This window comes from Cavia porcellus, unplaced genomic scaffold (assembly GCF_034190915.1).
Source record: "Cavia porcellus strain 051 isolate PalLab524CR breed Dunkin Hartley unplaced genomic scaffold, mCavPor4.1 scaffold_22, whole genome shotgun sequence".
Lineage (NCBI taxonomy): Eukaryota > Metazoa > Chordata > Mammalia > Rodentia > Caviidae > Cavia > Cavia porcellus.
In genome coordinates this window covers 10,097,454-10,111,399 of record NW_026947505.1, presented here as the reverse complement: position 1 = coordinate 10,111,399, position 13,946 = coordinate 10,097,454, and the positions used below count along the sequence as shown (strand labels likewise).

At 40.5% G+C, this 13,946-nt stretch overlaps 1 protein-coding gene across 6 annotated transcripts in view; it reads right to left on the bottom strand.

The window, feature by feature from the left end:
• The window catches only part of Aig1 (androgen induced 1), a 218,847-nt gene that overhangs the window by 110,131 nt on the left and 94,770 nt on the right, over positions 1-13,946 (bottom strand). The window contains exon 4 of one of the 6 annotated variants that reach the window (XM_063233406.1): positions 5,035-7,641. The exons of 4 other annotated variants lie outside the window; for them this stretch is intronic. In XM_063233406.1, the coding sequence (XP_063089476.1) occupies positions 7,636-7,641 (6 nt within the window). In that variant the 3' untranslated portion in view covers positions 5,035-7,635. Of the gene's footprint in view, positions 1-5,034; positions 7,642-12,718; positions 13,088-13,946 lie in introns of those variants that run through there. One more of the 6 variants, XM_063233404.1, reaches the window with a different exon arrangement.

Sequence of the window (13,946 nt, the reverse complement as noted above, 5' to 3'; positions counted from 1 at the left end):
TTGCCTGTCACACAGTTTTGTCTGCCTCAGCCCTGTCTCCTGCACAGTTCTTTTCATCTCAGCCTTTTCTCCTCCTCCTTTTGCTCTGCTTAGTTCAATCTCTTCCCTTCCTCTCTCATTCTGCTCAGGAGCCAGCAACTCATATCTTCAGTGCCCAGGGCTCCAGGGCTGAGTGGAGAAGGGGGTTGGGCAAGCTGCACCCCAAGAGCAAAGGGAGGCTCTTGCAGGCATGGCGCTTCCGCCTGTTGTTGGTACGCTCTTTCCTCTCCTGAGGATGCAGGAGGGGACTGGCTGCATGTGGAACACGTTGGTGCTGCTGTAGATTTCAGAAAAGGATCAGCCTAGCATGGGCAGATGTGTTAAGCAAGATAATTAACTGGCCTTCCAAATAGGTGGGATCTGTCCTACTGGCAGGTTACCAGGGCTCTCAGCCCTGGATGGCTTTCCCCTCTGGGGGACATTCAGTCACAACTGCAGACATTTTTGGCTGCCCCAATTGGGGGGAGTACTAGCAAAGGGAAGAGGTCAGGGATCATGTTAACATCCCACAATGCACAAGGGACCACCCCACCCCATCAAAGAATTATCTGGCCGCAAATATTCAACAGTGCTGGGGCTGAGAAACCTGGGCTTAGACCAAGGACATTCAGGGCAGGTGTCATATCAGAAGAAAGAAAAAAACGCAGTAAGTAACTCATTGATAAGTAACTCATTGATAAAAAAAAATCATTTGGGCCACATCTCACCAACTTCACACATTTACACACACAGGGCGACACTTTTTACCTCTAAATATTAACTTGATCTCGGTACAGGTATAAACTAGGAGGGAGCAGGTAAGTGCACACAGGCTTTCACCCTCAGCATCCTGTCTCTGTCACCACACCAGCTTGTGTGCTTTCCTTTAAGAGCATAAACTTTCCAAGGCGGAGGACTTGGTCCAACAGACTTCCAGCCCTGTCTTGGGACTGGCCCATCAGGGCAGGTGACACAGTGGCCTCCGGAGTCACACTGCCTGGGTTTAAGTCTGCACTCCACCCTCAGTGTATCACTTAAGAAGTCATTTTCCCTTCACAAAGGCTTGGCATCCTCATCTATATAGGTGGGGTCTTAGGGGACCCACCTACCTCACAGGCAGAATTAGAGAAGTTAACATGAATCAAATGCTAGTACAGTTATATGGTGCTTACCAATGGGGACCTATTTTTAAAAATGCCTCATTAGGTGATTCTGTCATCACAAATGTCATGTGTAACCAATGGCACATCTAGGCTACATGACAGATGAGTATATTATATTCATATCAGGGTAAAGCCTATTGCTCCTCGGCTACAAATCTATATGTATATAATGTTCCTATACTAAATATTATAGGCAACTGTACCCCAGGAGGAAGCACTGATGCATCTAAACACACATAAAGATAGAAAAAGTACTGTAAAATTTTAGACAATAGTAATTTTCCAGCTTCATTATAATGTGCTCCATTATTGACCAAAACATTGTTATGTGCCATTTTAGTGTAAATGTATGTGGGCGACCGAAGTATATTAAAGAAAAGAAAGATAGGGTTAAACTCTGTCTCCATACTACCAAATTAGAAAGAAAAAATTATATAAAATAACTTGGCTTTTATCTTTTAGGAGGTCAGAAATTTTGAGATTTTTTTCTTTGAGATTTAACAAGCATGAAAATTTGTTAACATTTATAGGCAAAAGGAATTGAAATCCATAACGGGACTGATTTTCCTTCACAATAAATGCTTTGCCCCTATTCCTCTACTAAATCCAGTTCTCTCACTATATTTATTGCTACAGGTTAATTTCATTATTATTGTCTCCTGATAAAAACTGATTTATGACACAATGGTAAGAAAATTTAAAAAAGAATCGAACAGTTTTCTGAGGTTGACTACCACTAGTCGTCCTTCTTTGTAAGAGCTCTTTGAGTCCACATGGACATTCTCCAGTCTTATGGGTCTCTTTCAAGCTCACAGAGAGTTTACATTTTAATTGTTTTGCAACTGAACTTTCTGAAACTTACTTTTCCTAATCCTTCTGGTTTCTGATCCTTCACTACTTTTTCCTTGACTTCCCATGTGTGTATCTTGAGGAAAGGAAGTGGGATTATTAATTATTTGTTCACATGTGCAATTATTCCCTGATGCTCAAGAAGCATTTGCTGAGTACCAGTGTATTCTAGACCCTGCTCCAGCAGTGAACACACACTGCACTGCCCTGCCCTCCAGAAGGGAGTGCTCTTGAGTAAGAAGACAGATGGGAGAACTAAAAGAGTTCATCAGATACAAGGCCATTTCCAACATTATTATAAAGGAAATGGAATGCATGGCTGTATTAGTTTCCTATGGCTGCTATAACAATGACCACAAATTTGATTTAAGGCGTAAACCAACACAAATTTGTTATCTTACAGTTCTACACTCAGAAGTTCAATGGGGGTCTCATGGGAGTAAATTTAGGGGGTTTTTCAGGGCCATGTTCCTCCTGGACCTCTTCTGGATAATCCATTGTTTTACCTTTCCAGTATGAAGAGGGACTTGCATTCCTTGGTCATGGTCCTCTGTTACATCCTCAGAACCATCAATGGACAATTTCCAAGTCTTCTCATGCTGCCACTGACTCTACCCTTTCCTTCCACATAAGACAGCCTTGTAATTACACTGAGCCCACCTGGATCATCTAAATAATCATCTTTCAGAGCCAGCTGACTGAATTTCTACATTTCACCCACAACCTTAATTCTGCCTTTTCCATGAAATAAAGCATATCCAAGGGTTCTGGAAATCAGGACAACAACTCCATTGGGGCCATTAGTCAGCCTCCTGTGATGATGTGACAGAAAACTGTAACTTTAGGATAAAATAGGTGCTTATCAAATGCAAGAGTTGGTGAAATGGATCAAAACTACATACATTTCCTTTTGTTAGATGAAGAAAGCATGAACTGTTTTCTTTATTGCAGGAGCTTCAGGGGTGAGGTGGTTTTGGGCATCCTTCTTGGTTAACTAAATTATCCTAAAGCAGAGCTTCTCAGAGGCTAACTCAGATGCCAAGGAGCGACTCCCGCTGCCTTTGTCTTTCTTCTTCACTGGAGCCGGCCCCGCCATCTGGCTAGTGAAGGCCCCACGGTGAGGACTTTCCTCCTGCTTTTCACAGCCACCTTTTCCTGCTGCTTGCCGGAGCGCCCCACCTTGATTCTAGTTGGCAGCAGCAATCTTCCTGAATTATAGCTAGAGATTACTTTTTAAGGTTCCTAGGAGTTCACTTTCTAGATACAGAGTTTTAAAATAGCTGAGAAAAAAGTCTAAAATGGTTCTGAAAAGCTTCTGATGGGTGAAGGGTGAGATTTGACAGCTTTTATGGAATTGCTTTGGTGCAGCATGAAGGCAGTGAGTTTAATTTTTAATTTCTCCAGTGCTGCTTGATTTTATGATGCCGCTATTTTGCCGGCTGTGTCTGACGCATGCTCCTCCTCATTACTAAATTACAGCCTTCTGTTCCTGAAAAGGTCCCAGAAGAATTAAGCCTTGACAGTCTAACAAAACCTAGCGTCACTGACCCTTCCTGCCCCTGATTATATAACACAGTTGGTTGTATATGTGTCACTTTGCCTCATTATTTGCAAGCATCTACTTTATCCAGGATTCTTGGCTGTGTTTCCAATGCAAGTGTAAGCTCTCAGCAGGAAGAGGGAAGTGGCTCATGGCTCCTATGTGGCTTATACTTCTGTATAGCAGATTCTGAGTCCTGTGGCAGAAGTTGCTAAGTTATATTATTTCATAAAAGATGTTGTTTGAGAATACTGTAAAAAAAAGTAATTTCACTTTCTAGGTGTCTTTTACTAGGGCAGCAGGACATGGGCTGAATTCACCTGGAAGATTCTGGCATCTATCTTTGGAGGATAATTGGCTAAGGCACATGTGAGCATTTATGAAGGCCGTTCTTACCCACCTCAAGACACACCCCCCCACAATGCATACTTCAGTCTGTTTTCTCTGGATATCATGATTGTCTCATTTTATATTGAGTTAGAGCTAATTAGAAAATCACCCTCCACACAGACATTTTCATTTTAGCTGATAACTGCCACTAAAATCTCTAACCTAGAAGCACATATATGTACCAACTCCACGTAAGGAATGTAAACCGTATGTATTACAAACATGTACCAAGAAAAAAAAGGAAGGAAATCGAGAGATGGATGGAGGGGAGAGACAAAATGGGAGGGGATAAAAAAGGAATTAAGATGTGCTGTATAAAGTTACCAATTAACATTATGTACTACACACATGTAACAATAAAGAAAATGATCTGGAAAGAAAACCTGAGGGGCAGAGGATTTAGCTCAGCGGCTCAAGTGCTTACCTGCTAAGCGTGAAGTTGTGAGTTCAATCCCAGGCACCAAAAAAACTCCAAAACAAAAACAAAAAACAAAAAAACCCGAGTAAAAAGAAGATAAGAAAGCAAATCTGAAATATCTAGAGATATAATTCTATTGATTGAAAATTTGCGAGAATAAAGCTTCCAGGCAAAAAGAATATGAACACCGATGCTAGGCCGATCTTAACAAAATAAACCGTGAAAAATTGGGAATATACTTTCTTTAATTTCTCTCTTAATTTTTCCTTAAATCTACCCTCAGGATTAAATGGCAGCACAGCCTCATTGGTTCTATTTTCTATGGCTAAGAACATGAGAAGTATGAGTATTCATCCTGCCAAAAGTCCAAAGAACTGGTCTCACTTTTGCTCCTGGACAGGAAAACCCAGTTGATTACATTATAATCAGTGTAAACACAAACTGGAATGTGTGTGTGTGTGTGTGTACAGTGTAACAGTCGCAGAAAACCTAAATTGAAACCTTGCTACATGCAGCTATAATGTTCACTTAGATAACTGCTTTTGTAAACCAGGTTCTTACACAGTCTTAGTTTGCTGCTATGGAAGCAATGACATTAGCAGAAATAACAGGGAGGCCGCAAATCTTCAGGGATTATTTTTTAATGGAAAGGAAAATTCTAAAACTAAAAATATACTTTTTATTTGCAACTATGGGAATACAAACACTAGAAAAACACAAGAGGACTATATAATTACGACATGGAAGGTATTCCATCTAGTGGTTTCCAGAAAGGACAATCATGGGATAGAGTCTAAGGCTTAGCTCATTACAATTGGGGCAAAGGAAAAAGTACCATCTACATCTGGGGGGCTGGTCTTCACAATGCCCACTCTTGCAGACTGGCAGGGTGCGTTTACTCTAACACCTCTTGAGTTTCGAATTTATATCACTTATGACATTATGAACCTCTCCACCTCCCTCCTGAGCAGACAACTGCCTACCACAGAGATTCTGTCCCTTCCTTCATTGATAACTGTTAATTTTGACTGACATTTATTTTACAGAGCCCATTAAAAATGTTCAAGCTTGAAATATATGACTGATGTCCTCACTAATAAGCACCAACACCACTTGGACTTTTGGAAGCATTATTTTAAGATTGGTGGTCTAGCTCACCATTATTAGCAAAAACCACAAAATGGTTTTCTGCATGCTAAACTTAGTGATCCTATTTTGTTAGCTGTAAACTATTTACATCAAAATGCTGACTCATAAAACTTGGTTACAGAAAAAAGATTCTTTCAATTAAGGAGATTTATACTTTAAAAAAAAATCTTTTGATTTCTTCTGAATTTCAAAATTTTAGGAAGTTAAAAGGAGAAATTTACATTTCTACATTTAAATTCACACTGTAAAGCAATGATAGACTTGCACTAAAAATGGTAAAGACTTGCTTGTATTTTTCTTATCAACTAGATATTTGAAAACAATGCCATTATCTCTGCAATCTGAAAGAGGGTACTGTTGACTTCGTAACTTTTTGGCATGAAGCATCTTTTTTTTCATGGCTAGCAGTAGCATCTTCTACAAAGTTGAGTGTATTGCACCAAGGACGTTTTATTTAATTAAAAGTTTTTTATTAGTTAGTTGATCTAGAAAAATATTATCACAGATTTTTGTAACAGGAGAAATATTATGGTTAAAGATTAAAAACTACTTTGTGAAAGAAAAACACACAGTTGCTACTTGAAATATCTAGGACAATCCTACACCAGTACTATATCAGCACTGCATTGTAGAAAGTTGCTCCCTGGCCATTTACAATGGATACTGAACAATTCAATTTTAATTTTTGTAGTGAAATATGCACGTGGCCCTGTCAGCTTCTATTAACCTCTTGGATCTAGCAATACAAATGGCTAGCACATGAACATTTAAAAAGAAAAAAGTCATGGGACAATACAGTCACGTTATCTTGGTCATGTAAAAGGAGAGATTCAGTAAATAAGTATAAATGATTTCTAATGATTTGGAAGAAAAAATTATGTAACAATTACATTGTGTTTCCACTGGCAAATCCATTAAAAGTTGATGCCTCAAGCACTTTTTGCTATCCATAAATTCTCATGGTTGATGCTTATTTTTTTTTTTTTTTTTTTTTTTTTGTCCTGCAATCTGTATTTTATTAGAGACTTTAGTTTGGGGAATTCTTTGCTGCTGGCTGAAAGACCCTATGCATACCCTGGGGTGTTGTAACAGCACATTAATGCAATATTACATTAATCAATGGCACCACAGACATATACTATTTTAAAAGAAAACAACTGCAAAACCCACATCTGTGTTGTATGGGTAAGTGTGATTCTCACTTGGCAAAATGTCACATTCCAAATGTAGCTATCCTGAAACAAATCCAATTTGTGCACTTTATATCAACAACAGAAAAAACACTGATCGAGCAAAGATAATGTATTTATGCGTCCATCATTTATCACTAGAATGTATAATGTGAAAGGAATGAAACGTGGAGCCAAAGAGAAACATTCCTCTAAAATTAATTAGTAAGCTTCTAAAGATCTTTATCAAAAGGATGCATGCAGGCAGATACATAAATCACCCTTGTGGAACAGCTCCGGGGCTACGACAGGAGCCAAGCCACAATCACTGCAGCTTGAATACCTGCCAGACTGTCACCCTCATGTGGCTCTGTTTATTATCCAGAAAGGGATTGCAAGCGATTATCTGGATAATTTGTAGAAAGCAGATTTCACATTTTACTACTCAAATCTCACTTCATGGCTGGTGTGCTCTGGGAACAAGGCCACAGACAGGCTTATTTTCCCGGAAAGCCAATTTACCTGCCCCAGTGTCCTGGGCTACCCAGGAGTTTGGAGTGTGGCGTTGGGTACACAAAGAGCACTGGAGACCTGAGCCAGTCAGTCTTGCAAACAGCGTCTGCAGGCAGAGCCTTTGAGGGTGAAGCCTGGTGAAACCAGCAACAATGTATTATCAGAACGAAAACCAACCTTCCATAAAATCTATGGCTGGTGAGTAAGTAGCACAATTTCAGTAGGGCATGTCTTCTACCAGAAAGAGGGTTACTTCAATAGTCTAGAAATAATTCTTTCCACTTTTTCTTGCCTTCATCTTGAATTGCCATCTGTACCTCCTGGAACCCTTTGCTTGTCTCCAAACCAGACATCTTTCCCATCACTGCTTCAGAGCCATCCCTCTATTTCTGCTCTTGATTTGAATTCCTCACGTTTCAGGGTCTTCTATGGCTAGAAAAAGGGAGATTAAAGATGGCTGTACACGCTTTGCCACTTTCCCACTGTGAGGTAGAATCTGCCTTCTTGCCCCTTGAATCTGAACTGGGCTTAAGGAGTTGGCTGGCCAAGAGAGGCAACAGAAATGATTGTCTGCTTCTGCAGATGGGTCTGCAGAGGCCCTGTGGTCCTACCTGTGTGAACTCCTTAAATATGGATCTGGGACCCACAAGCTGACAATAAGAAGTCAGGCCACCCAGAGAGGCTAGTGAGGCCACAAGTCAGTGCCCTTGTCAACAGCCCCAGCCAAACATGACTTTCCAGCCATCCTGACCAAGGTGTGAGGCCACATCAGCTGGGTGTCAATAACGTGCAATGGGAGAATCCTGCCATGCAGCATCTCCTCGGTTCCAGATCTACACAATCTGGAGAAATAATAAAAAGGAGGTCGCTGTACACTAAGTTTTGGTATACAGTAGTCCCCTCCCTCACCTACAGTTTCATAGTCTCAACTCCTTGGGGTTCAAAAACAAATTAAAAAAATACAGAAAAATACTTAAGTTTTAAATTGCACATCAGGTGGCCACCCCAGGGGGAGAACCACCCAGCGCCTCCCAAGATCCGTGCCATGTTGGAAACCAAGCAACCAGCCCGCCTCCCTGGTAAGCAGCCGTGAGGCTACCAGCTACCGGCATGCGGGCTGAGAATCAAACATCCCATCCTCTCCACCCTCATTAGCAAATGGGAGCCAGAGGTCTGAGCAGCTCTTGGGAAGTTGACCATATGCAATAAAGCAAATAGGGGGAATTCCTTCTACCATCTCTTTAAGGCAAATATTGTTATCACTGTTTTGCTTTGTTCTGATTAACTGTATTGCTCTATTCAACACTGTGTTCTATAATGTTCTGTATTTGGTTTGATTTTGGTTTGAGTTCTATAATGTTCTGTATTTGGTTTGATATCTGAGTGAAAGAACAACTATTGTGAAGATAACAAGATATACTATGGCCCCTATTACTGTTACCCTGGTAACCTGTTGTGACATTCTGTACCAATTTCACTGCACTGTCTCAATTAGCTTTGTTCTGTTGTATTTCACTACCTTTAAAGTAATAATAAAAAACACTAAAAAAGAGAAGATTTAGATAAGAGAAAGAAAAAGAGAGTGAGTGAGCAGATGTCAAGGAGGTTCAGACATTCCCATGTCTGTCTTGACCTCCTTTGTTGTAGATCAAAAGGGTTATTGAATTATTTTCTAAATAAAATATACCCTCGTTAATGAAAAAATGCACATCATTCTTAATTTTTCATTCATGTAATATCATCTCATCATGGAGGCAGGGTACTGTCTCACATTACAAGCAGAAGGCTGAAAACCCTGTGGTCAGATATGTGGAGACAGACCACATTTCTTTCCCTATATTTGAGAATTTTCCTGCCATTATGTCTGTGAACAGATTTTTTTAATGCCATTTGTGTTGTCTTCTGGTTTTTCACTTATTCCAATTCTACTTAGATTAGTCTTCTTTGTATCATCTAGCAGTTGCTGGATCAATTTTTTCATTTTCTCTTTTTAAAGTGTCCTTGAGTAATGAGTCTTTGAAGGCACCATTGTCTTCTAGGTTTCAAATTCTGTTCTCACATTGGTTCATCCTGCTGCTCATACCTTCAGTGCAGTTTTTAATCTAGATTTCTCATTCAAACTTTTCCATGGGCTCTAATTCTTTAGCAAACTCATGTTTTATATAGTTCTGTTTAGCTCATCTAGGCTTTGTGTTTTCTGACAACCCCTGCATCTTTTGGTTATTATGTCTATTATCCATTTAGTTATTTCTTTTCCAATCTCATCCCTGAGGTGTTTTCTAAGCCCCTGTACCACGTTTTTGAGTAGTTCAGGTGTGTGGTTTATACTATCTGCTTCTTGGTACCCTCTGAATTGGCTTTGCTACACCCCAGGACTCAACCACCTTGGTTATTTTGGGAAAGGAAGATGCAGTGTAGTTAGCCCAGGAACCAAGTTTCTGGAAATGTACTGTACTACTGTTAATGTCACAAGGACAATCTAAATGTTGGGTTACAGAGAAATAGTGACAATTATATGACCCTGTTAATATCAAGCAAAACGGCTACAGTAGTATTTCCCAAGACAAATTAGCTACTAACATACTGTAACAATCAGTTATGCGCCACCCTTAATCCCAGAGAAGAAACCATCAGTTATGATCTAAACCTTAAGGCAACCCAGGTGGTGATTTACAGCTCATATGTACTAAATGCAACAGCTATGTCTCTGCTAATGGTAGAAAATATGCTCAACGGTAATTGTACAGAGTTAACTATCAAAATATTAACAAAGTTTTCTGGTTGTACTATCAGAATTTAGGGATTCATAATGATGGGTGCAAAAAGAAACTTTAAAACCTTAAACTCTATGATATGAGGAAGTACAAAAGATCTTATTGGGGAGAAGGATGGCTACAGAATTAAGTAAACACAGCACAACAGTTGGCAAAAAACAGAAGATAAAACAAAAAGAGGGAGAAGAATTATACAGAGAATGAAAGTAAGAGAGCAGTAATTAAGGGGAAAAAATTTAAAGTGGAGAAGGGGAAATAATGGAGCAATAAAAGAAGAAAAAAGGGTTAGAAGCAAAGCTGAAGGGCCAAGGAAGATTCCCAAGGCCCAGGGCCAGAAACAAAACAAAGAAGCCTAATGTACTCTCACAAAAAAAAGACAAACAATTAAAAAAAGAACAAAAATTTTAAAAAACACACAAGAGAAAATGTCTCTGCGATTTCAAGCCTGTAGTTCTCTTCCAGAGTCTAAGTTTTGTGACAGTGTCCAATCCAAGATGCGTCCCTACTCTTGCCGGTAGACAAAGGAGGCAGCCGGGGCCCAGATCCATGCTGGCTACTCACCGGCAAGCCAGCAGTAGGACTAGCGTGGGGTGCCAGTCCTGGGACTTCCAAGTCCATGGTAACTTAGGGTGAACGTTCATGTAACTTTTACTACAGCCCTGATATAACTGTTGTAGTTCTAGTCACTGCTCATTTCTTATGGTGCCTAATTTATCAATTAAACTTTATAATAGGTATGAACACATAGACGAAATATAGCATATCTACGTATCAGTGTTAACGTCGGTTTTAAGCATCCTTTGGGGGTCTTGCACTGTATTTCCCTCAGACAAGGAGAGACTAGCATAGTACGTTATGCAACCACACACTGTAATAGCACCCCTCCAACCTTCTGGGTTTCCTTTTTCACTCACTCCTACTTCTCTCTGCAATCTGTTCGTCGTGTTAAATCTTCCTCTCACACCAAGTAGTACAGCCCTGTGTACCTCCGTTACTACCTTCAAACCCTGCTCTCTCCCCATCGCTTCCGTTTCTAACTTCCCACTCTGTAGACATATACGATCTGGTGTTCGCAGTGTCCATTTTAAAATGGCAGAATTTGAAATTAGAAAGGGACCCAAAAGGTCATGGAATCCCGCCATGTGTCCTCTGCTGAATCTGCCTCCATGAGGCCCCTTCTTAATAGTAGATGTCTGGACAGTGCTATGACATCTCAAGGAATATGGCACATGGCACCACCCAAGGGTGCTTGTTTTAGCTCCAGATACCTGAGATGGTGAGGAAGTTCTCTCTGATTCTGCACAAAATCCTCTCTCACTAAAGATCCCAATCATTGGTCCCAGTTCTCTTGCTCATTATGTAGGAAAAACTAAATCTCTCCAGTTTGAAGCATTTCCAACAATTCAGGTCCATATGGACCAGGAGGTGGGAAGATGGCTGGGAAGAAAAGATTGTATCAGACACTGCTTCCTTCCTCAAACATTTTACTGTTGCTATGTCTTTGAAATTTCTGTGTAAAGTCACAGGGTGTATTTCACAGTCAACTTAACTTTCTGAAATGTAATTTAAGTGAGACAGTGAGCCACCTTTCTGTTTGGTTGTGGGAAACACAGCAGTAGCAGAGTCAGGGACAGTGGTGCTGGCCAGTGTGGTGCTTTGGACTACACACAGTGAGCTCAGCCTGCCTTATGGCGATCCTGGCTATATTATGCTCTAACTATGTGATCTTGAGTAAATTACCTGCTAACATCACAAGCACTTCAGGAAATTCAACCATGTGCAGTTATTTCACAATCAAATTCCAGTTTAAATATTCCAGTTTAAGATGGCACTCTTTTGCTGGGATAGAATCTAAATTCTAGGAAAGGCCATAGGCATTACAGTATCAAGGGAGTAACATCTGGTGTATTTGTCCTCTGTTCCTGCCCACCCTTGTTAGGAACTTCAACCCACAAGGCTTTTGCTGCTTACACTGCTTCTATGTCCACAGCCTCCAGCACAGAGGATTCACACCAAGTCTGCTAATCGCCTTCCCTTATGAGGACTTCTGACGCTCCGATCCTTCTCATAGAGGCCTCTGGGGACACGGGGAATCTGTGCAGCTTGAGCATCTCATCCAGCCTTCACTGCTTGCCAACCCATTGTCTTGATGCTTGTTTCTTCTTTGGGAGAGAATTCTCTGGAACTCAAATCCAGGCATCCTGTACTCTGAAATTTCCTCAAATACTTGTGAGACTTCCATTCTCTCCTGTCGTCAAGACATCAGGGCCTGGTGCGCCTTCTCAGGGTCCTTCAGAAACCAAACTGCAGGTTCTCCTCCTGCCAGCAGCTAACAGATGATTTTCTTCAGGCCAGGAAGATTCTAACTCCATCTTTCATTCTCCCCAACTCATGTGAGGGGATCATCTGGCTCTAGCTCTTGATATGCAAAACAAATCTCAAAGACTTTTTTATCTTAAGAAAAATCCTGTCCTATAATTTAAAAAACAAACTAAAGCAACAACAAAAATATAATCCTGGCTTGACAATCTTTTTGAGTTGTGTGACCCAATTTTAGAAATTAATGGCCAGGAATTTGCCTTTTCTGCAATTAACCTGTCCTTGAAGCTAATTCAAGGCCACAAGATAGAAAGGAATTATGAAGATGAAAAAACAACTGTTAAAATTTTAAGAGACAGCTTCAATGTAACTACACTACATTTGGTACTACTTAACTTTATTCCTAAAAACTGTTGTTAAATTACATTGATGAGCACCTTACATCAATGGCACAATAGGAATGAGCAGAAAAAGACACTGAGAGACACTTTCTCTGCAGACAGTGGTTCAAGACAGAGTCAAATAGTCTGTATTAAAATCTTGGCTTTGCTCTAGCCCAGTATCTTTGAGCATTTTACTCATTTCTCATGCCTCAGCTTCCTCATCTGTGAGACAGTAGTAGCAATCAACTGGTAGTAGTACATTCAGATCACCTGGGAGGATGTGTGGCGAAAGTATATACTTAGGCAACATCAGCTGATGCTATGATGTGCTGAACGTGGGAGATGATGGAGAAAACGGCTAAGAATGACTCCAATAATCACACAGCGCTGACTTGCTTGTTCCTGAAGTAGAAACAAATCATTGTGTCTTTAGACAAACACGACTTATAAGGAATGGCTAAAATATAACCCTAATTTAATCCTATCCTTTCCAGACCCAGTAGGACAGAAAGGAAAGGATTCTCACTTTTCAAAAAAACAGGAGAATTTGAGTTGTTCTCTTTTTAAAATCACTCTGGGCCTCTCCAGAGCAGAGGAGCCATCTACAATTGTGGATCTCTAATCCTGTAGACAGGCAGGAGCATCTGGGTCTTCCCAGTGATTTCTGAGGGCTCCTTCTACTACTGAGCTATCTGGGGGTTAGTCTTGTCACCAACTGTGGTTCAGAGAGCTTGGCAGCCCAGTATTAATAGCTCACAAAATCTTTTAAAATACATAGCTTGAAGCTAACCACAAATTTAAATTTAAAGATAGCAATGGTGCCTAAGTCAAACTGCTTTGTTGCAATGAAGTTGCATCAGAAAGCTTTAAAATCTCCACGCTTTAGCTACATTCAACGACAGTTTGGGGATCAAAGCACATTTTCTAACCAAGCAGTATTTGCTTGGATTCCCTAGTGGAGGCGTCTTGTGAACCCTGCTTGAATTCAGTGATTGACTCTGGTGGTTTGAGAAACAAGGGATGGCAGTGATATTTACTGTGATGAAGCACAGGTTTTCAGGGAGATCAGGGTCAACATTTCCATTATGGATATGTTACTTATAAGTCCGAAGCAGAAATCCAGTAACACAAAAGGACCAGAACTTAAATGAAACATAAATGTGGAAGCTTCACTGACTCAGGCAAAAACTTGGAACAGGAAGAAACCACTCCAGGAGGGACTATAGGAAGGAAAGAGAGGCCAGCATCGGTTCTCAAGCTG